This window comes from Chrysochloris asiatica, unplaced genomic scaffold (genome assembly GCF_000296735.1).
Source record: "Chrysochloris asiatica unplaced genomic scaffold, ChrAsi1.0 scaffold00054, whole genome shotgun sequence".
In the NCBI taxonomy this organism is placed as follows: Eukaryota; Metazoa; Chordata; class Mammalia; order Afrosoricida; family Chrysochloridae; genus Chrysochloris; species Chrysochloris asiatica.
In genome coordinates, this window is record NW_006408572.1 from 9,854,879 (window position 1) to 9,874,775 (window position 19,897).

Here is a 19,897-nt window from a genome sequence, read left to right on the forward strand (position 1 = left end):
GCTGCAGTAACAAACAGTTCCATTATTTCAATGGCTTGACCCAATAAAAGCTCATTTCTTGCTCAACTCAAAATTCAACTCTGGTCAGCAAATAGAGGGCTGTTCTCATAGTCACTTGGACATACGGGCTAATGGAAGTGGAGTATGAACATGTGCTTCCATCGTAACATAGGCAGAAAAAAGAGAATTTCAGAAGGTCTCATATCGGTCATTAAAAGCTCCAAGCAGAGATGATCTGTGTTACTTCTGCTCATAACTTGAGAGCTACAACTAGCCACATGACCCACTCATCCACAAGAGGGCCAGAGGTTGAGCCTCACTAACAACTACCGCACCTGGAAGCTGGAATCTGATGCATAACAAAGGACCTATTTTTTTCCCTATCAGTCCCTTGAGTCCAGATAAAACACTGAGAAACAAAGGTAGGAATGCAAGGGCTCAGTCCTGTGATGGGCTGGGCTGAGAAGTCTCTGGAACAGGTGATTTGTGGATTCAGTGTGACTCTCTACTTCCCCAATTCCTTAGAAATACACACCCACGGCACGTACAAACACACACACACATCTCCAAACAGAAAATGGACACGGGAACCAGACACTTTGGTTTTTATTGAACGCATTGGGCTCAAGAACAAACACACACACACATATATATGATAGAGTAAGATCTAGGGCAAAACCCCCACATACTCCCAAGCCAAGGATCCTGATCCCTGAAAACCACAGCTAGGGATCTAGGTGAGCTGGACTCCAATTTCTTCCTTCCCTTAAAAATGCTGGGATCAAAGAGGACCTTATGTTAGATCCAAAGCATAGCAGATATCCTGTTCTATCCCCTTTCCAGGTTCTTCCAGAGCAGGAAACTGCATCACTTGGTCCTAGGCTTGATGGTCCTAGATCGCTATGAGTAGGAACCAACTTGAGGACAAATAATAGCAACAACAACAGGCTTGATGGGAAAAGGAAACAAAGTAGGAGAAGGAGCCTTGGGGGGCAGAAGGACTAGGAGTATGCGCTCAGAGACCCAAGTTGGGAAGCCCAGTAAAAGGAGGTAGATTCTTACAGGAGAGTGGAACAGGAGGCTGCCCAAAGTAGGGCAAGGGACGATGGGGTTCCTTCTTTTTGGAGGGACCTGTTGTGCATTTGACTTTAGCCAGCGGCTTCTCACCCTAGATACTGCTGTGCTGGCCCTTCATAGCCCAGGGCCCAATTCAGATGATGCTAGAGCCATTTTGGCGGGAAAAGGTCTTCAGGAGCAGAACAGAAGGTTCAGTCTGATGTTAACAGGGCGGATGGAAGGGCCTGGAGAATCCTGGAAATCTGACCCTCCCCATGCTTAGGGCTTTCTTCCATGACAGCAGCAAGGGTTAGATAGAGACACTGTTCTCTATGAGAGGTGGGTCTAAGTAGGCATAGGGCAGTGCCAAGCACTGGTTCCGTTCCCGTATATCCCTAGATATCTGGGCCAGGCGGCTCTGGAAGGTGGCAATGCTCTGCCGTGGGGCCTCCTCAGTGAAGTGCTCATCTGGGTAGGTGCCAAGAGGTCTCTGGAAGGAAAACAGGCAAGGGGTTATTATGATGTTCAGGATGGGATGAAGAATAATGAAGGACCCCATGTGCTGGTAGCGTAGTGGTTACGTACTGGGCTGCTAATCTCAAGGTCAGCAGTCCGAAACTGTTCCACTGGAAAAAGATGAGGCTTTCTGCTCCCATAAAGATTTACAACCTCAGAAGCCCTATGCAGGGTCGCTATGAGTCGGAACCTACTCCATGGCACACTACCATCACCATCACTACCACAGGTGTCTACTCTTTCAATCAAGGTGGCTTCTAGAGTTACAAATCAGCTATAGTACTTATAATCACAAAATCTTCAAGTTACAACCCAACCCCAGGCTACCACTCCAAACAGTCTGACACAGAACAAGCCCCCCATACATACTCAAAGTCCACAGCCTATAGGAGACAGACTAGGATTTGGGAGTCAGTCAATATAAATTTTAGTGCTCCCTCTGTTGGTAACCCTCTGTGTTACTCTAACTCTTTGAGACTGTTTCTGCATCAGAAAGTGGATGGGTTGAACTAGAAAATCTTTAAAGGTCCCTTTTAGCACCTGATCTACTAGTCTATATACTCAAAGAACACAAACACATACATGGTACAGCGGAACTCACGTAAACATGCCAGAGAATATACACAAGAACACACCTATTACTTCACAATTTCACAAAATGTAATCTTTAAAGATAACCAGAAGTTGCAAGGCATCTTCACAACATTTACAATGAAATTTTTGCCAACATAATCACTATCACCATATGTTGGCACACTTTATAGCATAGCCAACCACAATCAAGAGCTGTTGGAATGAAAGCCTCAACTCCATTCAGTGTCATCCTTTGGCAGTATAGAACTGCCCCTCCCTCTGTGGCCACACAAGTCCACATTGCACAACCAGTTTACCATACCAATGCGTGGGTCCCAGCTTTCTAACTAGCACATACTTTCCTTTCCAGTATAATCTTCATATACTATAACTGTTGCCAATAATTTGTTGTTGTTACTACGTGTCATCAAAGTTGATTTCCACCCATAGCAACAATACACAGGGTTTCCAAGAAGTGACTGGTGGATTTGAAACTCCGACCTTGCAGTTAGCAGTCCAGTGCTTATCCTACAGCACCACACTAGGACTCTGTTGCCAATAATATTGGTGTTTAAAAATTAATTTTCTTGGCTTATTTACAATGGCAAAGATCTCCACTGTTAAATTCATAGACGTAGTTGTTGTTGTTAAGTGCTGTCAAGTTGGTTCTGATTCATAGTGACACTGTATACAGTTTCCGAGGAGCATATGGTGGGTTTGAACTGCTGACCTTGTGGTTTGCAGTCCAGTGCTGATCCTACAGCACCTTCCCAGAAGTCATAGAAGTAGTAGTGGGGTTTTTGGTAAAAGCATATTTTGGAAAACAAAACACTGTACTTACAGTAAAACAATAGAGGCTGTACAGTAAAATCAGGGACAAGAAAATAAAAACCCACTACTACTCTGGTATAAGGAGCTCTGGTAGCGTAGTGGTTACGAATTGGGCTGCGAACCTTAAGGCCAGCAGTTCGAAACTACCAGCTGTTCCGCGGGAGAAAGATGAGGCGTTCTCCTCCAGTAAAGATTTACAGCCTCGGAAACCCTGTACAGGGCCCCTATGGGTCGGAAACGACTCGACGGCACTTAACAACAACAACTCTGGCTCTGGCATAAGCTCTGGTAGTGGTTATGAGTTGGGCTACTAACCTCAAGGTCTGCAGTTTGAAACTACCAGCCATTCCATGGGGAAAAGATGAGGCTATCTGCTCCTGAAATGATTTACAGCCCCAGAAACATTATACAAGGTCACTATGAGTTAGAACTGACTCCATGGCACACAACCACCACCCCTGCTCCTGTGGGCATTATTTTCTTGTTCCTGATTTTAATGGCAAGATCTCTATTGTTTCATCTTAAGAACAGTTTTGTTTTCCTAAATATGCTTTACCAAAAACTCCTTAAGGGAGTTTTCTTTTTTACTGAGTTTTTATTAGCAATATCTGTTCATATTTATCAAATGCTTCTTCAACATTTATTTAGATAATAATATGCTGCGTTTCTTTATTGATGCAATGAATCATATTGTTAGATTTCATAAGGTTTAACCAATCTTTCATTCCTGGAATAAACTAGACTTAGTCATGGTCTATTATTATTGTTTTACTATTCACTATTGGCCTTCAATGGATGATACGCTTTTAAGATTGTTGTAGCTAAGCGAAACAAGTTTATAATTTTATTTTCTTAATAACAGCTAGCATGTTGTAAACACTTTACATGGACTATCACAACTTTTATAAGTCAGGACCTCTTATCATCCCCATTTTACAGATAAGGAAACTGAGGCTTAGAGAGGCTAAATTACATTCTACCATCACATAGGTGGTAAGTGTTGGGGGTGAGGCTAGAATCCTCTATGTTACACTCTTCTCCCTTCTTGTACTACCTTTTTCAGGTGTTGCTATCAAGGTTCTGTAGCACAGTAAAATTATTTGAGAAGCTTTTACCATTATTTGTTTTGGAGACGTTTAGATGACTTAGAAATTACCCGTTCCTTAAAAGTTTATTAGAATCTCCCTTCTTAGGGAGAAGGTCAGATCTTTCACGGTCTTGTAGATTTATGTACGGCTTTAATCTATTCTAAAGTTAGGTTTTGACTGTTTATGTTTTCCAAGAAAATCATTAATTCCACCTAGATTTTAAATGCTGTTTGCATAATGCTCTCTGTATTTGTGGTTAAATACCTTTTTACTACCTCTAGTGCTGTGTAGTTATATTCTCTTTTTTCTTGTCTAGAATTGCCTTTGGCTTTTCTCTCTTAATTGTCTCTTCAAAGAATCAGCTATGTTTTATTTACAAATGACATATAATTTCTAAAACTATAATGTGGCAGTTAAAAAAAGTAGAATACAAAATATGAGAAAATGTATTCAAAACCTAATTAGTAGCTATGATTCTGGGCAAATTACTTAGTCTCTTTGAACTTCAGATTTCTCTCTTGTGAACTAGAACTGCCAATTTTTGAGCACTTAAATGCCAGGCACTATACTAACCACTTTAAATACGATTACCCATTTGTTCTGTATTTAAAAATAATGTACATAAGGTATTTGATTTAATGATTGATACATGACAGAGTCTCAATAAGTTGTTGATAAGTGCTGCCAAGTCGGTTCCAACGCCTAGTGATCCTGTGTAGGATTTCCCAGGAGTGACTTGTGAGTTTGAACTGTCGACCTTGCTTATCCTACAGTACCCCACCAGGACTCTCCAATATGTAGGAGTCCTGGCGTGGTGCTGTAGGATGAGCACTAGACCATAAAGTCAGTTTGAACTGCAAGGTCGGTGGTTCAAACCCACCAGCCACTACTCAGAAACCCTATACAGGGTTGCTATGAGTTAGAGTTGACTCTACGGCACTTAAGAACAACAACAGCTATTCATATGGAGTCCCTAGGTGTGCAAAACGTTGATGCATTTAACTGCTAACCAAAAAGTTACAGGTTCAAGTCCACCTAGAGCTACCTTGGAAAAAACGCTCGGTGATCTACTTTCAAAAAGCCAACGACTGAAAAACCAATGGGTCACAGTTCTACTTTAACACACATAGGGTCGCCATGAGTCATAACAGACTCAGCAGCAACTGGTCCATTTACTATTACTGTTGTTGTTGTTGTTGTTGTTATAATTTTCCAGGTTAAACTTCCCCCTGACTTATGAGAAGGGGACCATCCATTCTCACTCTCTTGCATAGCCACCCCTTTCCAAGACAGAAATAAATGTCTCCAAAACCTTGGGAGAGGGTGGCTAGGACCAGAAAGGTAGGACCCTGTGACTAGCTCCTGGCATTCCCAAGATATAAAAATGCAAGTTAAGACTTTTTAGGAAGTTAAAACATCTGCACTCTTTCTAACACCAATTGGAGCCAAGCACGAGAAACAAGGATATTCATGTAATGTCAGAGGACTTGAAAACAAGGCCAGTTGAGCAGGGACAGGACTGACAAAGCAGTGTGTAAATGGAATTGATGGTAATTGGTGATTCAAAGGCTATTCTTGCAGCCTAGACTACATAACAACCTCCTTGTTGTCCTTCTTGCCGCCAGAGTGGCCCCTCCCAATCATTCACGTAGCCTGAGCACTTTGCTATAACACAAATTTAACCAAGTCATCCCAGATTTAGAATTCTTCAGTGGTTTCCCATTGTCCTCTGAACAAACACTGTGCCTGTCGAAACCCAACCTTTCTCTCCACCCTGTGATTCTGACACAGTGAACCATTGGTGGCCCTACAAATACACCATGGATGCTCACCTTCACCCCTTTATCTGTGTCCTTTCCTCTGCTTAGAAACTAACCCTGTCCCTCCCTTTTCTACCTAACTTCTACTTGTTCTGCCAGTTTCAGCTTAGATGTCATTTCCTCCAAGAAGGCTTCCTTGGGTCCTCCAGATTCAATTAGGTTCCAGAGGATCTGTCCATACCTTTGTCACTGGAGTGTAAGCTCATGAGGACATGATTTATAACTACCATCACAGTGTCTGACATACTGAAGGTTCTAAGTAAGTGTTAACTAGAGGAATGAATACATAAATAATTCCTACAACAGTGTAGTGCCCTTTTTCATTTATCTGTGTGTCTCCCCAACTAGACCATAAGCTTCTAAAGGCAGGAAGTAGGTCTCACTCAATTGATAGGCCTTGTGTTCATGCCATGGGTACATGGGAGATACCCAACAAGTGTTTGCTGAATATTTAGATGAATGTGAGAGTGGATGGATTGAGAATGGTTGAATGAACGGTTATATGAATGGATGAATGGATGGATGGATGAATTGGTGAACTGCTGAGTTAGAGGGAAGTTATGCTCCAGCCACTAAACTGGTATTTGCCTCAATGTATGCCTGTTGGGATCAACTATCAACTCCTGGAAAAACTAGAGAATCAAATGAAGGCAACTAAGCAATAGGCATAAATGCAAGCAGTCAGTACCCAAGCCCTGCATGGAACAGCCACCACCACCCTCTCTTCTGAGATCCTGCAAAGATCCTTGAAAACCACATACCTGGTCTTTGGGCTCTTGGCTGACCAACCAGAAGAGAAGAAGGTTGTTACAGGTGATGTTCACTTCTGGAAGGGTTTCCAGATAACTCTTCAGGGTGGTAGTCCCCTTGGTCTGGGGTGGGGGTTTCCTCATAGATGAAGGAGCATTGGGCATCCATGCCCCAAAGTCGTGCTGTGGAGACCCACCCCAATTAGTTTAGCCAGCCAGAGGAAAAGGACCAACTCCTTTACCACCCCTGACTCCTCCCTCCACCATCCCAGATCTTAACAGTTGGGGGATGAGGGAATCATGGAAAAGTACAAGAGGAGTAGTGCATGGTTTAAGGAGTCCTGGTGTGGCGCTGAGGGTTAATGCACTGGACTACAAGGTCAGTTTGAACTGCAAAATCGGCAGTTCAAGCTCACCAGCCACTCCTTGAAAACCATATAAAGGGTTGCTATGAGTCAGAACTGATTTGATGGCACTTAACAGCAACACATGGTGAAAAGTCCCAGAAATGGGACAGGAGACTAGCTCATTCCTTGCCACTGCCATCAGTGTTCCAGGACTGGGTGGAGTGAGTCACCAGAGGAAAAGGAGGATACAAAGAGGAGGTAACCTTAGAAAAGAGTTGGCATACCACACGGAGCAGCATAACTCCACCTAGCCAAGTCCCAACCCTAACAGGAGCCCAGAAATTCTACTTTCAGCATAATAGCAACTTGAGTCGCCATTACAACTTTGGATCCAGCTCCACCCAGACATCACCCAACACCAGCCCGTCCCTCCACCCAGTTGCTACTTCAGCACCAGCCCTGATCATAATCCCACTCCAACCCTGAACCATTTATGCCCTTTACCCAAACCCTGACCTCAAGTCCATTCCTGAACCAACCTTTTATACCCCACCCCACCCCAGGACTTCCCTCTGCAGCTCTACCTGCCCACTGTTGACAGCTGCATGCTGGGCAGAGCAGTTGAAGATGATTGCAGTGAGGAACTTCACGAGCTCTCCTGGGGTGCACAGATGGCTAGGGAACCCTGGGAGTGGGGAGAGATGGAAGGGTGTGGATAGAGGATACAAGATTCTTGGTAGTTCCGGTGTGGCGCTGTAGGATAAAGCCGTCGACGGCAAGGTTGATTTGAACCACAAGGTCGGCAGTTCAAACTCACTAATCACTCCCTGGAAACTCTACACAAGGTCGCTTTGAGTCAGAACCGACTTGATGATGGCATTTAACAACAAACGAGACAGGGCAGGGCAGGGGCTCACCACAAGGAGAGTGTGGAAATTTAAGGGCTGAACATTTGGTCACCACTGTCTTTAGATCAGGATTAGGGTTGGGTTGAGGTTAGGTTGGTCATTCAACATTTGTGTTCTCTGAAGGGGGTCAAAACAAGAGCTGGGTGTTGGGATGGGCCCTGAAAATCCTGGGTTGGCAAAGGAACTGGTTCAAGCTGATCTCCAGGGCACTTCTGTCTGCAGCCCATGTTGTTGTTTAAGTGCCGTCGAGTTGGTTCCGACCCATAGTGACCTTGTATAGGGTTTCCTAGCAGCAGCTGATGAGCTTGAACCGCCAACTTTGCAGTTCAAATGGCTTTGCAGTCTGGTGCATTAACCCACAGCACCAAACTAGGACTCCTCTGCATCCTTTATTAGCACTTAATTATTTATTCTACCCAATTCAGCAAAATTTGCCCAAACACCCAATAGTGGGTCATCCTTGGCTGGGCTTAGCAGTAGAACCAGATGACCGCACAGTGTGGTGTTCATACGCTATCAGCAATGGAGACAGAAAGCAGTATTAAAGACCAAACATTGGCAGTTTGAGGAAAGGGCAGGCAAGGCAGAAATGGGCACAGTGACAAAGTGGTTAGGGAGCTCTTCCTGGAGGAAGAGAAGGGCTTGCCTGAGCTGAAGGATGGGTGAACTTTGAATGGAGAAAAGATGACAGAGGAAGTCATTTTCAGAGGGAGAAGGGACCTGGTCATGCAAAGTCCTCGGCTGCCTAAGTGAAATGTTGGCAGTTTGAACTCACCAGTTCAAACGGTGGGAGAAAGATGTGGCAGTCTGCTTCTGTAAAGATTTAGTGCCTTGGAAATCCTATGGGGCAGCTCTTCTCTATACTGTTAAGTTGCTGTAAGTCAGAATTAATGGCAGTAGGTTTGGTTTATTTTTTTTAGAGGAAGAAGAGTGTCAAGGCTCAGTTCTGTTTCTCTCTGTACCTCACTGATCTCATCCAAGTCCATGGCTTTAACTCTGGTTAATGATGTTTTCTTCCTTGCTGATGATGACTTCCAAATTCACATCTAAACTCCCTAAACCTCTAGACTTAGATCTGTGGTTCACTAGACATCTCTACCTAGGTGTCAAACGGGCATCTCAAACTTCACATTTGCAAAATCAAATGCTTGCTTCTCTATCCTATCCAACACACTGCCCCCCAACCTACTTCTCAGATCTGTCCCTCCCACAGTGGTCTTCATTTCAGGACTCCTTATCCAGTTGCTTAAGCTGAAAGCTGAGCAGTCACTCTGCTCTTCATCTTATACCAAACAAATCAGCAAATACTTTCAGAATCCAATTCTCACCTTCTCCCCACTCTCTTGTCTCTATCATCTCTCTTCTAGATGATTCCTACCTGCTTACACGCTGCCCATCATATTGCCTAATCTGCACAAAGCAGCCAGAGTGAACCTTGAAAATCACATACCAGATCATGCCATCTCTGTACTCAAAACCTTCTAAACGCTCTCAGCTCACTTACCTTCCCATGGCTCTACTTGATCCAGCGCTGGCTCCTTCTCTGCCTTCATTTCCTTCTCGATTTTTTCCTCCATACAGCCCTTTTTAATATTCCTCAAACACACCAAACACACTCCTACCCCAGGGTCTTTGCACTGTTACCCCTCTGCCTGTATACTCTTACCCCAGTCATCCACATGACTAGCTCCCTCACTTCCTTCAGATTTCTACTCACACCTCACCACCTAAGAGAGGCCTCCCCTGACTACTTTATCTGAACACATCCTAAGGAGCTCTAGTAACATTGTTGTTGTTGTTGTTAAGTGCCATTGAGTCGGTTCCGACCCATAGCGACCCTGTATAGGGTTTCCGAGGGTGTAAATCTTTACGGGAGTAGAAAGCCTCATCTTTCTCCCGCGGAGCAGCTGGTAGTTTCGAACCGCTGACCTTGAGGTTCGCAGCCCGATTCGTAACCACTACGCTACCAGAGCTCCTCTGGTAGCATAGTGATTATGAATTGGGCTGCGAACCTCAAGGTCAGCAGTTCGAAACTACCAGCTGCTCCTCGGGAGAAAGATGAGGCTTTCTGCTCCCGTAAAGATTTACAGCCTCGGAAACCCTGTACAGGGTCACTATGCGTCGGAACCGACTCCACAGCACATAACCAACCAACCAACCAAGAAGCTCTAGTAGCGTAGTGGTTATGTGTTGGGCTGCTAACCTCAAGGTCAGCAGTTCGACACTACCAGTCCTTACTCAGGAGAAAGATGAGGCTTTCTGCTCCCATATTTACAGCCTCGGAAACCCTATACAGGGCCACTATGAGTCAGAAGTGACTCCATGAGACATAACCACCATCCACATGCTATATCCTCTGAATATCCCTTGATACGGTTTCATTTTTCTTCTTAGCATTCATAACTTCCTAACATGTTTATTTGCTTATTTATTATCTATCTCCACAAGAATGGTAAGCTCTGTGAGGACCAGGACTTTTGTTTGTTTTGTTCACTGCTGAACTTCAGCACCTAAAACAAGACTTACAAAAATTAAGAACTCAGTAATTATGGGTTGAATTATAGAGTGAGCACATGAAAGAGTAAGAAGTCAGCATGAGAAATGGGGATTAAACAAAGTGAGGGGAGAGGGAATGCACTTAAATGGAGGTGAAGCAGAGGCAGCATGGGCCTTGTGGTTTCTGGGCACTTGTTTTCATGGGTTATTGGGGCGGTAGCCCTACTACTGGTTTGGGAGGCTGAGAGAGGTGGGACCAGCTGGTAGACAGCTGCCACAATGCAGGAATAGTTGGAGGAGAACAAGGACAAGGGTGGTGACAGTGAGAAACTAAGAGGAGGATAGGGATTAGCCACCCAACTGGCTTAGGGGAAGGGGAGGGCAGAGAGTCGAACATGAGTCAAAGATTAGCTCCAAGCTTTAGAGTCAGGATGACTGGCAAGATGTTTATGTAACAGCGCTGGCAGAGAGGTTGGGAAGAAGAGCCAGGTGTTTGCCCGAGTGTGTGAGAAGTTTCTAAATATTCTGTTTGTGGTTGCTTGCCTAATTTTGGAGACTAGGAATTTTTCTATACCTCATACTGCTTATTCCTCTGCCCTTTAAATGTGGAAGCAAAATCATACTGATTAAGGTTAATTAATGAGTATGTTTGGCCTTATAACATGTCAGACATCTAAAATAATCTTCTGTATTCTTCCTATTCAATAGGAAGAATGTTCTGATGTATTAACTCTGAGTCTTAAGTAGGAAACCCATATCTGTTGCCACCAAGCTGACTCCAAGTCACAGGGATCCTATAGGACAGAGTAGAACTGCTCCATAGGCTTTCCATGGCTGGAATCCTCATTTGGTGCTGTGGGATAAAAGCATTGGGCCACAAGGTTAGTTTGAACCACAAGATTGTCAGTTCAAACTCACCAGCCACTCCTTGGAAACCTTATACAGGGGTGCTATGAGTTGGAAGCGACTCGACGACACTTAACAACAATCTTTACAGGAGATGGTCACATCTTTCTCCTCTGGAGCACCTGGAGAGTTTGAACCACTTAGCAGCCAAGAGCTTAACTATTATGCCATCACATCGCTTTAAATAGGAAACAGACACCCCAAATCTAAAATAACTGCCCTGGCCCTGGGGGGGGCGGGGGAAGAACAGTTACATCAGGACTACTTATGATTAACAACAGGCTTGCCAAGCATAGGGAGGGGATTGTCTTTAAAAAGATCCATCTTACTGTCACCACTTTAACTCAGAATTCTTTCTTGGCATCACTAATAGTGAGACAACCTGACATTATGTTCCTCCCAGTGTGATGTAATTTGGAATCACCTGAAAAATATTCTTGCCAAAAAAACTTAGGTATGACTTCCGGTTTACATGACCCACACGGGATAGAGAAACAAAAGGAATGACAACATAAGGAAACAATTAGATAAATTTGGAAGATGAGACATTATGCAGAACTAGCCCTGGCTCTTCAAGAGGTCAATGTCATGTGACTTTTAAAAGGAAGAATGAGTGTAGAGTGGGTGGGAGTAGATGTTTTAAATTACAAGAAACTTTAGAATGGTCCTTGATTAGATCCTGAATCCTCAGGATCAACTGGGAAAATTGGCACATTTGGGGAAAATTTGAATATGGACTAAATATGTGGGTGATATTGGAAGTTATTGTCAATATTGTTAAGCATAATAGTAGTCTTGAACTGTGTAGAAAAATATCCTTTTAAAATGCATATTCATCAGGAATGAAATATCTTTAGTGACAGTTGTTGTTATTAAGTGCCTTCAAATCAGTTCTGGCTCATAGTGACCCTGTATAGATAGGGTTTCCAAGGAGCAGCTGGTGGGTTTGAACCACCAACCTTGTGGTTAGTAATCCAGTGCTGATCCCACAGCACTACACTAATAATATACTTTAAAAGACTTCAATAAAAAAATAATCTGAAACAGATTAACCAAATATGGTAAAATGTTGGCAACTTGTTGAATCTGGATAGTGGGTAAGTGGATGGTAATTACATTATACTTTCTAGTTTTCAATATGTTTGAAAATGTTTCCTTCTTAAATAAAAAGAAAAAAGCCTGAGAATCAGGTGTGTGCTATTAGGAGATGACCTGAGACTCATCCGTCCTCCCTGGGTCTCCCCTAGTCAAGAACTCCTCTGGATGGCCATCAGAAGACCAAAGGGAGCTAAGAGCCACATCCCCGCAGAGAGAAGTGTCGAGCATTTAGTTTTCCATCTCAGGCCAGGGTTAGGGAAAATGGAGTTCTGACAATTGAGCTTTTCCTTTGCTTCCCCAACACCCAGATGCATAGACCTCATGACACAGCAGAAGTAGAGAAATAGGCTATAAAGAATAGCATAAGGTGTCTGTACACAACCAACAAAAAGTAACAGGTTAATCAAATATGGCAAAATGTTGGCAATTCATTGATTCTGAGCAGAGATCATTCTGTAGAGAAATGGCTTGTAGTTTTTATGCGCTAGTCTTAAGGATAACAATGAGGTAGCCAGAGCACCCTTCAGGGAGCAGGGACTAGGAGGTTGGGGGCTTTCTACACCTGGAATTAGCTACAGAGGAGAAACAGGAGAAAGACTTACTCCATTAGGAAAGGACAAAGAAAAGTGATAGACAAAGCCACCACAGGAATGAGGAAATGGCAGAAGACCCAGGAAGAGAGAGGTGAAATGTCCAGAAGGATACATCCTCTATGAAGCTTAAGGGAGGCTTTAAAAAGTGAAGGTGACTGGGGCCATCTGCTTGGCACCAAGGTTAAAGAAAGAAGGTCTAAGAGGGGGCCACTGGTATTGGCAGGTCTTAGAGCCGCGAAACCCTGTTCAGGGAAGCTATGGGTCAGAATTGACTCAAAAGCACTTAACAGCAACAACACCAGGGGCACTAGTGGTGCAGTGGTTAAGTGCTTGCCTGCTAACCAAAAAGTCAGTGGTTTGACTCCACCAGTTACCACTCCCCAGAAGAAAGATAAAGTAGTTTGCTTCCATAAAGATTGGAGGTTGCTGTGGAGTCGGTTCCAACTCATAGCGACCCTGTACAGGGTTTCCGAAGCTGTAAATCTTTAATGGGAGCAGAAAGCCTCATCTTTCTCCCGTAGAATAGCTGGTAGTTTCGAACTGCTGACCCTGAGGTTAGCAGCCTGATTTGTAACCACTACGCTACGATTACAGCCCTAGAAAACCTATGGGACAGTTCATTCTACTCTGTTCTCCAGACTCACTATGAAGTCAGAATCAACTCAAAGACAAGGGGTTTGTTGGTTGTAGAGGTCTCTCGCGCAGTGTCAGAGAGAGATGAGCAGTATACTTAGGTAACAGGAGTAAATTAGAAGGAATCAGGCAGTCACAAGATCTATGAAGAGGTTTGCACTCAAGGAAGTGGAGAGACGTTAGTGGTGGCAGGAGGGACCATCTGGCAGAACAGGGCATGAGAGGGTATGAAAGTTCCAGAATCTTTTGTATGCTTAAGAGGTTTGAGTCCAGAGATGACTTCTAATGCAGGAGCATACACAGAGTCAGCAAGTGCAAAGGTCAAGCAGGAAATCTAGGAACACAGTGTATGGTTGAATACAAGGACTTTGAAGGCACTTAGAGATGGTTTGGAATCCTGCTTCTGCCACTTCCTATCTAAACAACCTTCTCTGTGCTTATTCCCTCATCTGTTAAGTAAGAATAATAATAGTATGTACTTTAAAGGGCTGGTCAGTAATTAAGAGCTGATAAATGCTGGGTCAACACTAGATCCTTAAGCCTGAGGTTGGGAATTGAAAGGGGTACCTGAGCTTTCTCGACTCAGAAATGCCTGAGCAAAAATCTCGCCGACCCAGGCTTGCAGCTCCGAGTCCTGTTGCACAGATGCATCACTGGGATAGTAGTAGCCCACGATTTCCAAGACAAAACTGCAGGAGAAGATAACAGAGCCACTGTGGTAGTCCTGGACTGGCGTTAACTCAGACTAGGGAGAGGCAGGTGGCCAGAAACCATCGTGACTACAGGGGTCGGATAGAGATTCCCAGATGCAGAAATTGTCTGAATGTCCAGGCTGTCTTACACCCCATTCTCACCCCTGAATTTTGGGAGCCCAGAGCCTACTTCCTGCTCAGGAGCTAGAGGGGAGAATGCACAGACCCAGAGTCTGACTTTTGTTGTGTCCCTTCAGCTCCCAGGAGGAAAGAAGACCTACCTGCCCAGAAGTCCCAGGCCACACCCGGCTGTTGAACCAACTCTGATACTGTGACTCAGGACACCCCATCCTTTTTTTCCTATATCTACTACACTCCAGCCCCTCCAGGCCACAGGGAACCTGGACTCCAATTCTCACCCACCAGGATGCCCTCTGCTGGGGCCCGAAAACACCTGAGCCCCAGTCTCTCCTGACTGAACACACAGGTCCACAGTGCCAACAAACCAGCAAGTCCTGGTAGGGACAGAGAAACTGCAGGATCCCAGGCCCACCTCTCAATGGCCGCCCAAATCTTGAGGCCGTCGTCTCGGTAGTAGTAGTTAGGGATGGCCAGGACACCGCGGTCCCTCAGACTGTCCGGGAGGCAGAAATTTGCATAGGTGAAGTGGGCCAGGCCAGTACTCATGAGGTAGAGGAGGCCTCGCCTTCCAATGGATGTTACCTGAGGACAGAGCATAACTCAGCTCTGGAGCTGGCCACCCCCTACCCTCAGTGCCTAGGAAAGAAGTAAGTCTATTGAACTGGGAGGAATCCTTACTCAAGCAGTTCACTACTACAGATCAAACCCCCATAGGTGCCTGAGGCATGCTGAGCTAGATGCGGCCCAACTAGCCTGGTTTGCCCTGGACCTGTCTCCTTTTTCTGTTCTTAGGTTGATAACTAAAAAGGAATTCGGTGCCTGGAAAGCTAACAGTTAGCTGGAATCAGCTGGGGGATGTGATTCCACTGGAGCTGCCATGACCACTTCAACGAGTCCATAAAACCAGGGCCTGAAAGGGTGGGATTCATGGGCGGGACTGGCAAGCAGAAACAAGTTTACGAACTGGGAAAGAGATTGGGGGAGAGGGGCGGGGCTTTGTGGTGGGCGGGGATAAGGGGGAGTGGGGCTAACTGAGTTGTGAAGGCGGAGCAAGAAACCTAGGGGTGGGGCCTATAGGGACAGAGCCAGCAGGGTCTGAGAGATTGGTAGATGGAGGCGGGGCAAAATTTGTAGATGGGCAAAACCGGGTCTCCGAGTGAGAGAACAGGGTCCCGGGGTTGAGAAGGACCGCACCTTGTCTACGAGGCCCTCAGGGTTGAGCAGCGTGGCCCGTGCGATGGTGTTCACTTGCAGCGTGTAGCGAGTGTGGGGGAGAAGGAGCTGTGAGCAGGGCGGGGACACGTGAGACGAAGGTCTAGGAAAAAGGTCGTCGTGGCCCCGCCCGCCTGTGGTCCCGCCCTAGGGTCACACGGACCTTGTAGATAGGATGGCAGAGGGGCAGCTGACGCAGCGTGGCCATGGCAAAGGCCTCGCACAGCAAATGCGTGCACAAAAAGTGTGTGTTGTGCTCATGCACTAGGAATTCTGCGTTGCGCACCCACGTCTTGGCCAGCAGCCAGTCCCATTCGCAGTCGGTGGGCAGGAAGATGGGGCTCTCTGGCCCAGGCGTCTGGCTGAGCTGCGTTACAAGGGTAATAAGGGGGTGGGGCTTAAGGTCCCTACAGACACCAGAGGCCCGACTCCCAAGCCCCGCCTTCAGGCTTACCTGGATGGCCAAGGGCATCAGTGCTCCCTGGGGGTTGAGCCACAACAGGCTGAGCGGAGCGGCCACGTGTTGCTCGCGGCCATTTAGGTGGTTGATGGGGGCCTCTGCCAGGATCCAGTAGTCCGCAAGGAATATGTTCCCCCTCTGGAGGGGGCGCGCAAAGGCTTAGAATGTCTCCCACCCTCGCTTTCCTCCTTCTCTGTTCTCAGCCCATTCCTCAACCCAGTTTAGGCCTCAATAATGACCAACGTTGGGTACTCCACCCTTGCCAGAATGTTCGGAATGAGATCCACAGAGTCCCTCGTTGTGAAACCTATCACCTGACCTTCCGCCTTAGGTAAATCGGCGTCCTTCCCACCATCCCCCATGCCTTGATCTTCCCTCTGATCTTCCCTCTGTCTAACTCAGGTGAAATCCCTGTCTGAGATCTGGCCTCAGTGTTGTTGTTGTTGTTAAGTGCCGTTGAGTCGGGTCCGACCCATAGGGTTTCCGAGGGTGTAAATCTTTACGGGAGTAGAAAGCCTCATCTTTCTCCCGCGGAGCAGCTGGTAGTTTCGAACTGCTGACCTTAAGGTTCGCAGCCCGATTCGTAACCACTACGCTACCAGAGCTCCTTCAACAATTCAAGAATTAACCAACCACATCAGCAGCCTTCTGCAAGATACCAGAGGACTTGAGTGTCCCAGAGACTGGATTATTGTATCATCTCTCCAATGCCTCATAGCTGCCAGTCCTACTCAATTGTTCCTACTACATCTGCTCTTGGCCTGTCCTAAAGCACCTTCGGACCTCAGCACCTGGGATCATGGAGGCCCCAGAACAGATCAACATCTCCATGCTCACTGCAGCTTGCCTGTTCACTCAAACTGCTTCACCAAGGCGCCACACTTTTTGTGCACATGGCAACTTGCCCAACTTTTTCCTCTCAGACCCATTCCTGAAGTCCTCACCCACCTCTAGCTCTGTCTGCAGACAGGTGTCTGGTCCCAGCAAGGGGGCCACCATTTCATTGGTGACAGGCAGCTTACTGGGCAAGCTGGAGATGCAATGGAGCATGACAGGGTTGACGCCATTCAGGTACTGGTACCCGAAGAAGTAGTCCTCACACCAATGTTCTGTAACATATTCTGGGAAGCAAGGAAGGGGCCAATTCATCTGGAAACTGCTTCCCTAGGTCCTGATCCTGCTCAGACGTTAGCTCATCACTATATTTAGATTATGTTTTCCTCCCAACAATCCCATAATGTAGAAATAATTATATCTTCAATTTCACACTGGAAAGAGGGTCAGAGAGATGGAGGGACGCCTGGTATTTAAGTGGCAAAGTAGGGGTTTGAACTTAGGCTAGTCTGGACCCAAAGCCCACAATTCTTGGTGGTGGAAGGAGGGGAAAAGGGGGCAGTACCCCGAACAGGATCAGGACTCCCTAAATGACTCTTGACCCTCTCAAAACAAGTTGAATATCAGTGTGTCCTCACTTCTCTATTCTTGTTCCCTCACAGAAGAGAGGGGGATGATTCTTGGGTTCCTGGAGGAAAGTTGGAAGAATTCCCACCAGGGAAACCAGGAGTCTCTCCCACTCAAAGCTAGCAGTCGCCTTGAGAGGACTGGGAGAGGGTCCTTTTCCAGGAGGAAGAGGGGTCTGAGCATACAGTCAGGTGAATGACAGACATCTTCTGTCTAGCTCTGCACACCTGAAGTGAAGGTCTTGTGGCACCAGAAGATATTCCGGATATCAGCCAGCTTCTTCCAGGAGCCCTTGCGGTCCAGCAATCCTCGAAGCTTCATGCCCAAGGACCTGAGGGGAAGGGAAAAGTGAGGATGGGCGCCTGGGAGCTGGGATGTACCTGCCTGGGGACCTGAAGGAACTTGACAGAGTCAATACCCAGGTGGAGGTACCTAACCATCCAAAAGAGAGAACAATTGAGTCTTTGTAGTCACAGTGAACCTGGTTCAACTGCAATAATCCCTACGAGGGGTAACACCTCCACTGTGCACAAAGTGGTGTACATAGCCATGTGTACAGACAAGTCATTGTCGTTGCTTTTTTGGTCAGCTTTCCCCAAGACTCTATCTTGTTGTAGACTTTCATTGACTCCTCTCTGCCTACCAACTAACTGCTGAGCCTGGCTGGTCATGAAGCTCTCACCAGCTGGTTTCCATAATCCTTTCCAGAATTTTTTCCATTATGTACACTATACAAGGCCAACCAAGATCTGTTAGCAAACCATAACCAGATGTGTTTGTACAGTGGTGCTGGAAATCTGAAAATGCGCACCTTTCACTTTGTTAATATCTGTGCTGTAGAATTCTTTACAATGAGAGTATTTGATAATCAGACAAAAATGCTTGAAATTAAGTCTACTTTCCCCACTTCCAAGGCTTTATTCTAGGTGTGCCTCACCTAGAATTTTATTTCCGACATTTCAAGCTTTTTTTTTTTTTTTTAAGCTTTCAGTTATCAAACTGTGGTGCATATTATGATGCTGGGAGCTATTCCACCAATATTGAAGATACCAGCAGAATCACTCACGGTGGATAGAGTTTAACGGAGTTTCCAGAATAAGACAGACTAGGAAAAATTCTGAAAATTAGCCAATAAAAAAACCTTATGGATCACAACAGAATATTGTGTGATATAGTGCTGAAAGATGCATCTCCTACATTGGAGGTCACTCAAAATACCCAGGGCCCACAACTTCGAACTTGCTCATGCTAGCAGTCATGAAGATGGCCCATGCCTGGACAATGTTGCCCTCTATTATACCGAAGGTCACCATGAGTTGAAATCAACTCACTGGCAACAGCAACAACAAATATCTATTTTTCTAGGCTCGTCTTTGATTCAAAATCCTTCATAGCCTCTCTTGATTTCCCTAAGCACACATGTGTATCTTTCACGAAATTCTCATTGGTCTCTGCATTCTGTTATAAATTCACTGTACTTATATCATCTCCCTTATACCATGAGCTCCTTAGGACAAGTACATACCTCTATATGCTCTAACAAATACAATTCATCGTAGTCACTAAATGTGAACCAAACCAAATGAAAGGGGGCTGAGTATAGAATAGGCAGATTTTGTGGCAACTGGCCAATGACATAGGCTGCGTAGAGATGCTAATGTGCCAGAAAGAATATGGGCATGGGGAAGGGTGGAAAGGTGGGGATTAAACATCTGACAAGTAAGGAACAACTATGCCAACTATGCTCACTAAGTAGCTCGCTCACCATTCTGCCAACATTTGCTGTATGTGTGCCCAGTCAAAATTCAGGAAAGGAGAAAAACTGGGAGGGAGTTCAACTATGAAAGCAGATGTTAGAGAATGGAGGAGAAAGAAAAGGCCTTCCTTTTTCAGTGCCTGGCATGAATGTGCTTCAGAACACCCTGCAATCACTCCATACTCAAGTTCCGCTACCACTCCTTCATCTCCATAACCCTGTTGTTGTTGTTAGGTGCCATCGAGTCGGTACCGACTCATAGTGACCGTATGCACAGCAGAACGAAACACTGCCCGATCCTGGGCCAACCTCACTGTTGTTGCCACGCTTGAGCCCATTTATGCTGCCACTTGGCCAATCCATCTCGCTGGGGGTCTTCCTTTTTCTCTGTCCCTTCACCTTACCAAACATGATATCCTCTCCACTGATTGGTCCCTCCTGACAATATGTCCAAAGTATAAGAGACAAAGTTTGGCCATCCTAGCCTCCAAGGAGCACTCTGGCTGCACTTCTTCCAGCACGGATCTGTTGGTTCTTTTGGCAGCCCATGACACTTTCAGT

General features: G+C 45.7%; 1 protein-coding gene across 1 annotated transcript in view; it reads right to left on the reverse strand.

Moving 5' to 3' along the window:
- Positions 1 to 1,119: 1,119 nt before the first annotated feature.
- Positions 1,120 to 19,897, reverse strand: part of ALOXE3 (arachidonate lipoxygenase 3) — a 24,699-nt gene continuing 5,921 nt past the window's right edge. Inside the window, exons 6-15 of the mRNA XM_006863399.1 lie at positions 17,808 to 17,911; positions 17,068 to 17,240; positions 16,114 to 16,257; positions 15,823 to 16,026; positions 15,642 to 15,728; positions 14,860 to 15,029; positions 14,182 to 14,303; positions 7,565 to 7,665; positions 6,646 to 6,816; positions 1,120 to 1,546 (exon numbers count right to left, since the gene is read on the reverse strand). Coding sequence (XP_006863461.1) covers positions 1,367 to 1,546; positions 6,646 to 6,816; positions 7,565 to 7,665; positions 14,182 to 14,303; positions 14,860 to 15,029; positions 15,642 to 15,728; positions 15,823 to 16,026; positions 16,114 to 16,257; positions 17,068 to 17,240; positions 17,808 to 17,911 — 1,456 coding nt within the window. The 3' untranslated portion in view covers positions 1,120 to 1,366. The remainder of the gene's footprint in view (positions 1,547 to 6,645; positions 6,817 to 7,564; positions 7,666 to 14,181; positions 14,304 to 14,859; positions 15,030 to 15,641; positions 15,729 to 15,822; positions 16,027 to 16,113; positions 16,258 to 17,067; positions 17,241 to 17,807; positions 17,912 to 19,897) is intronic.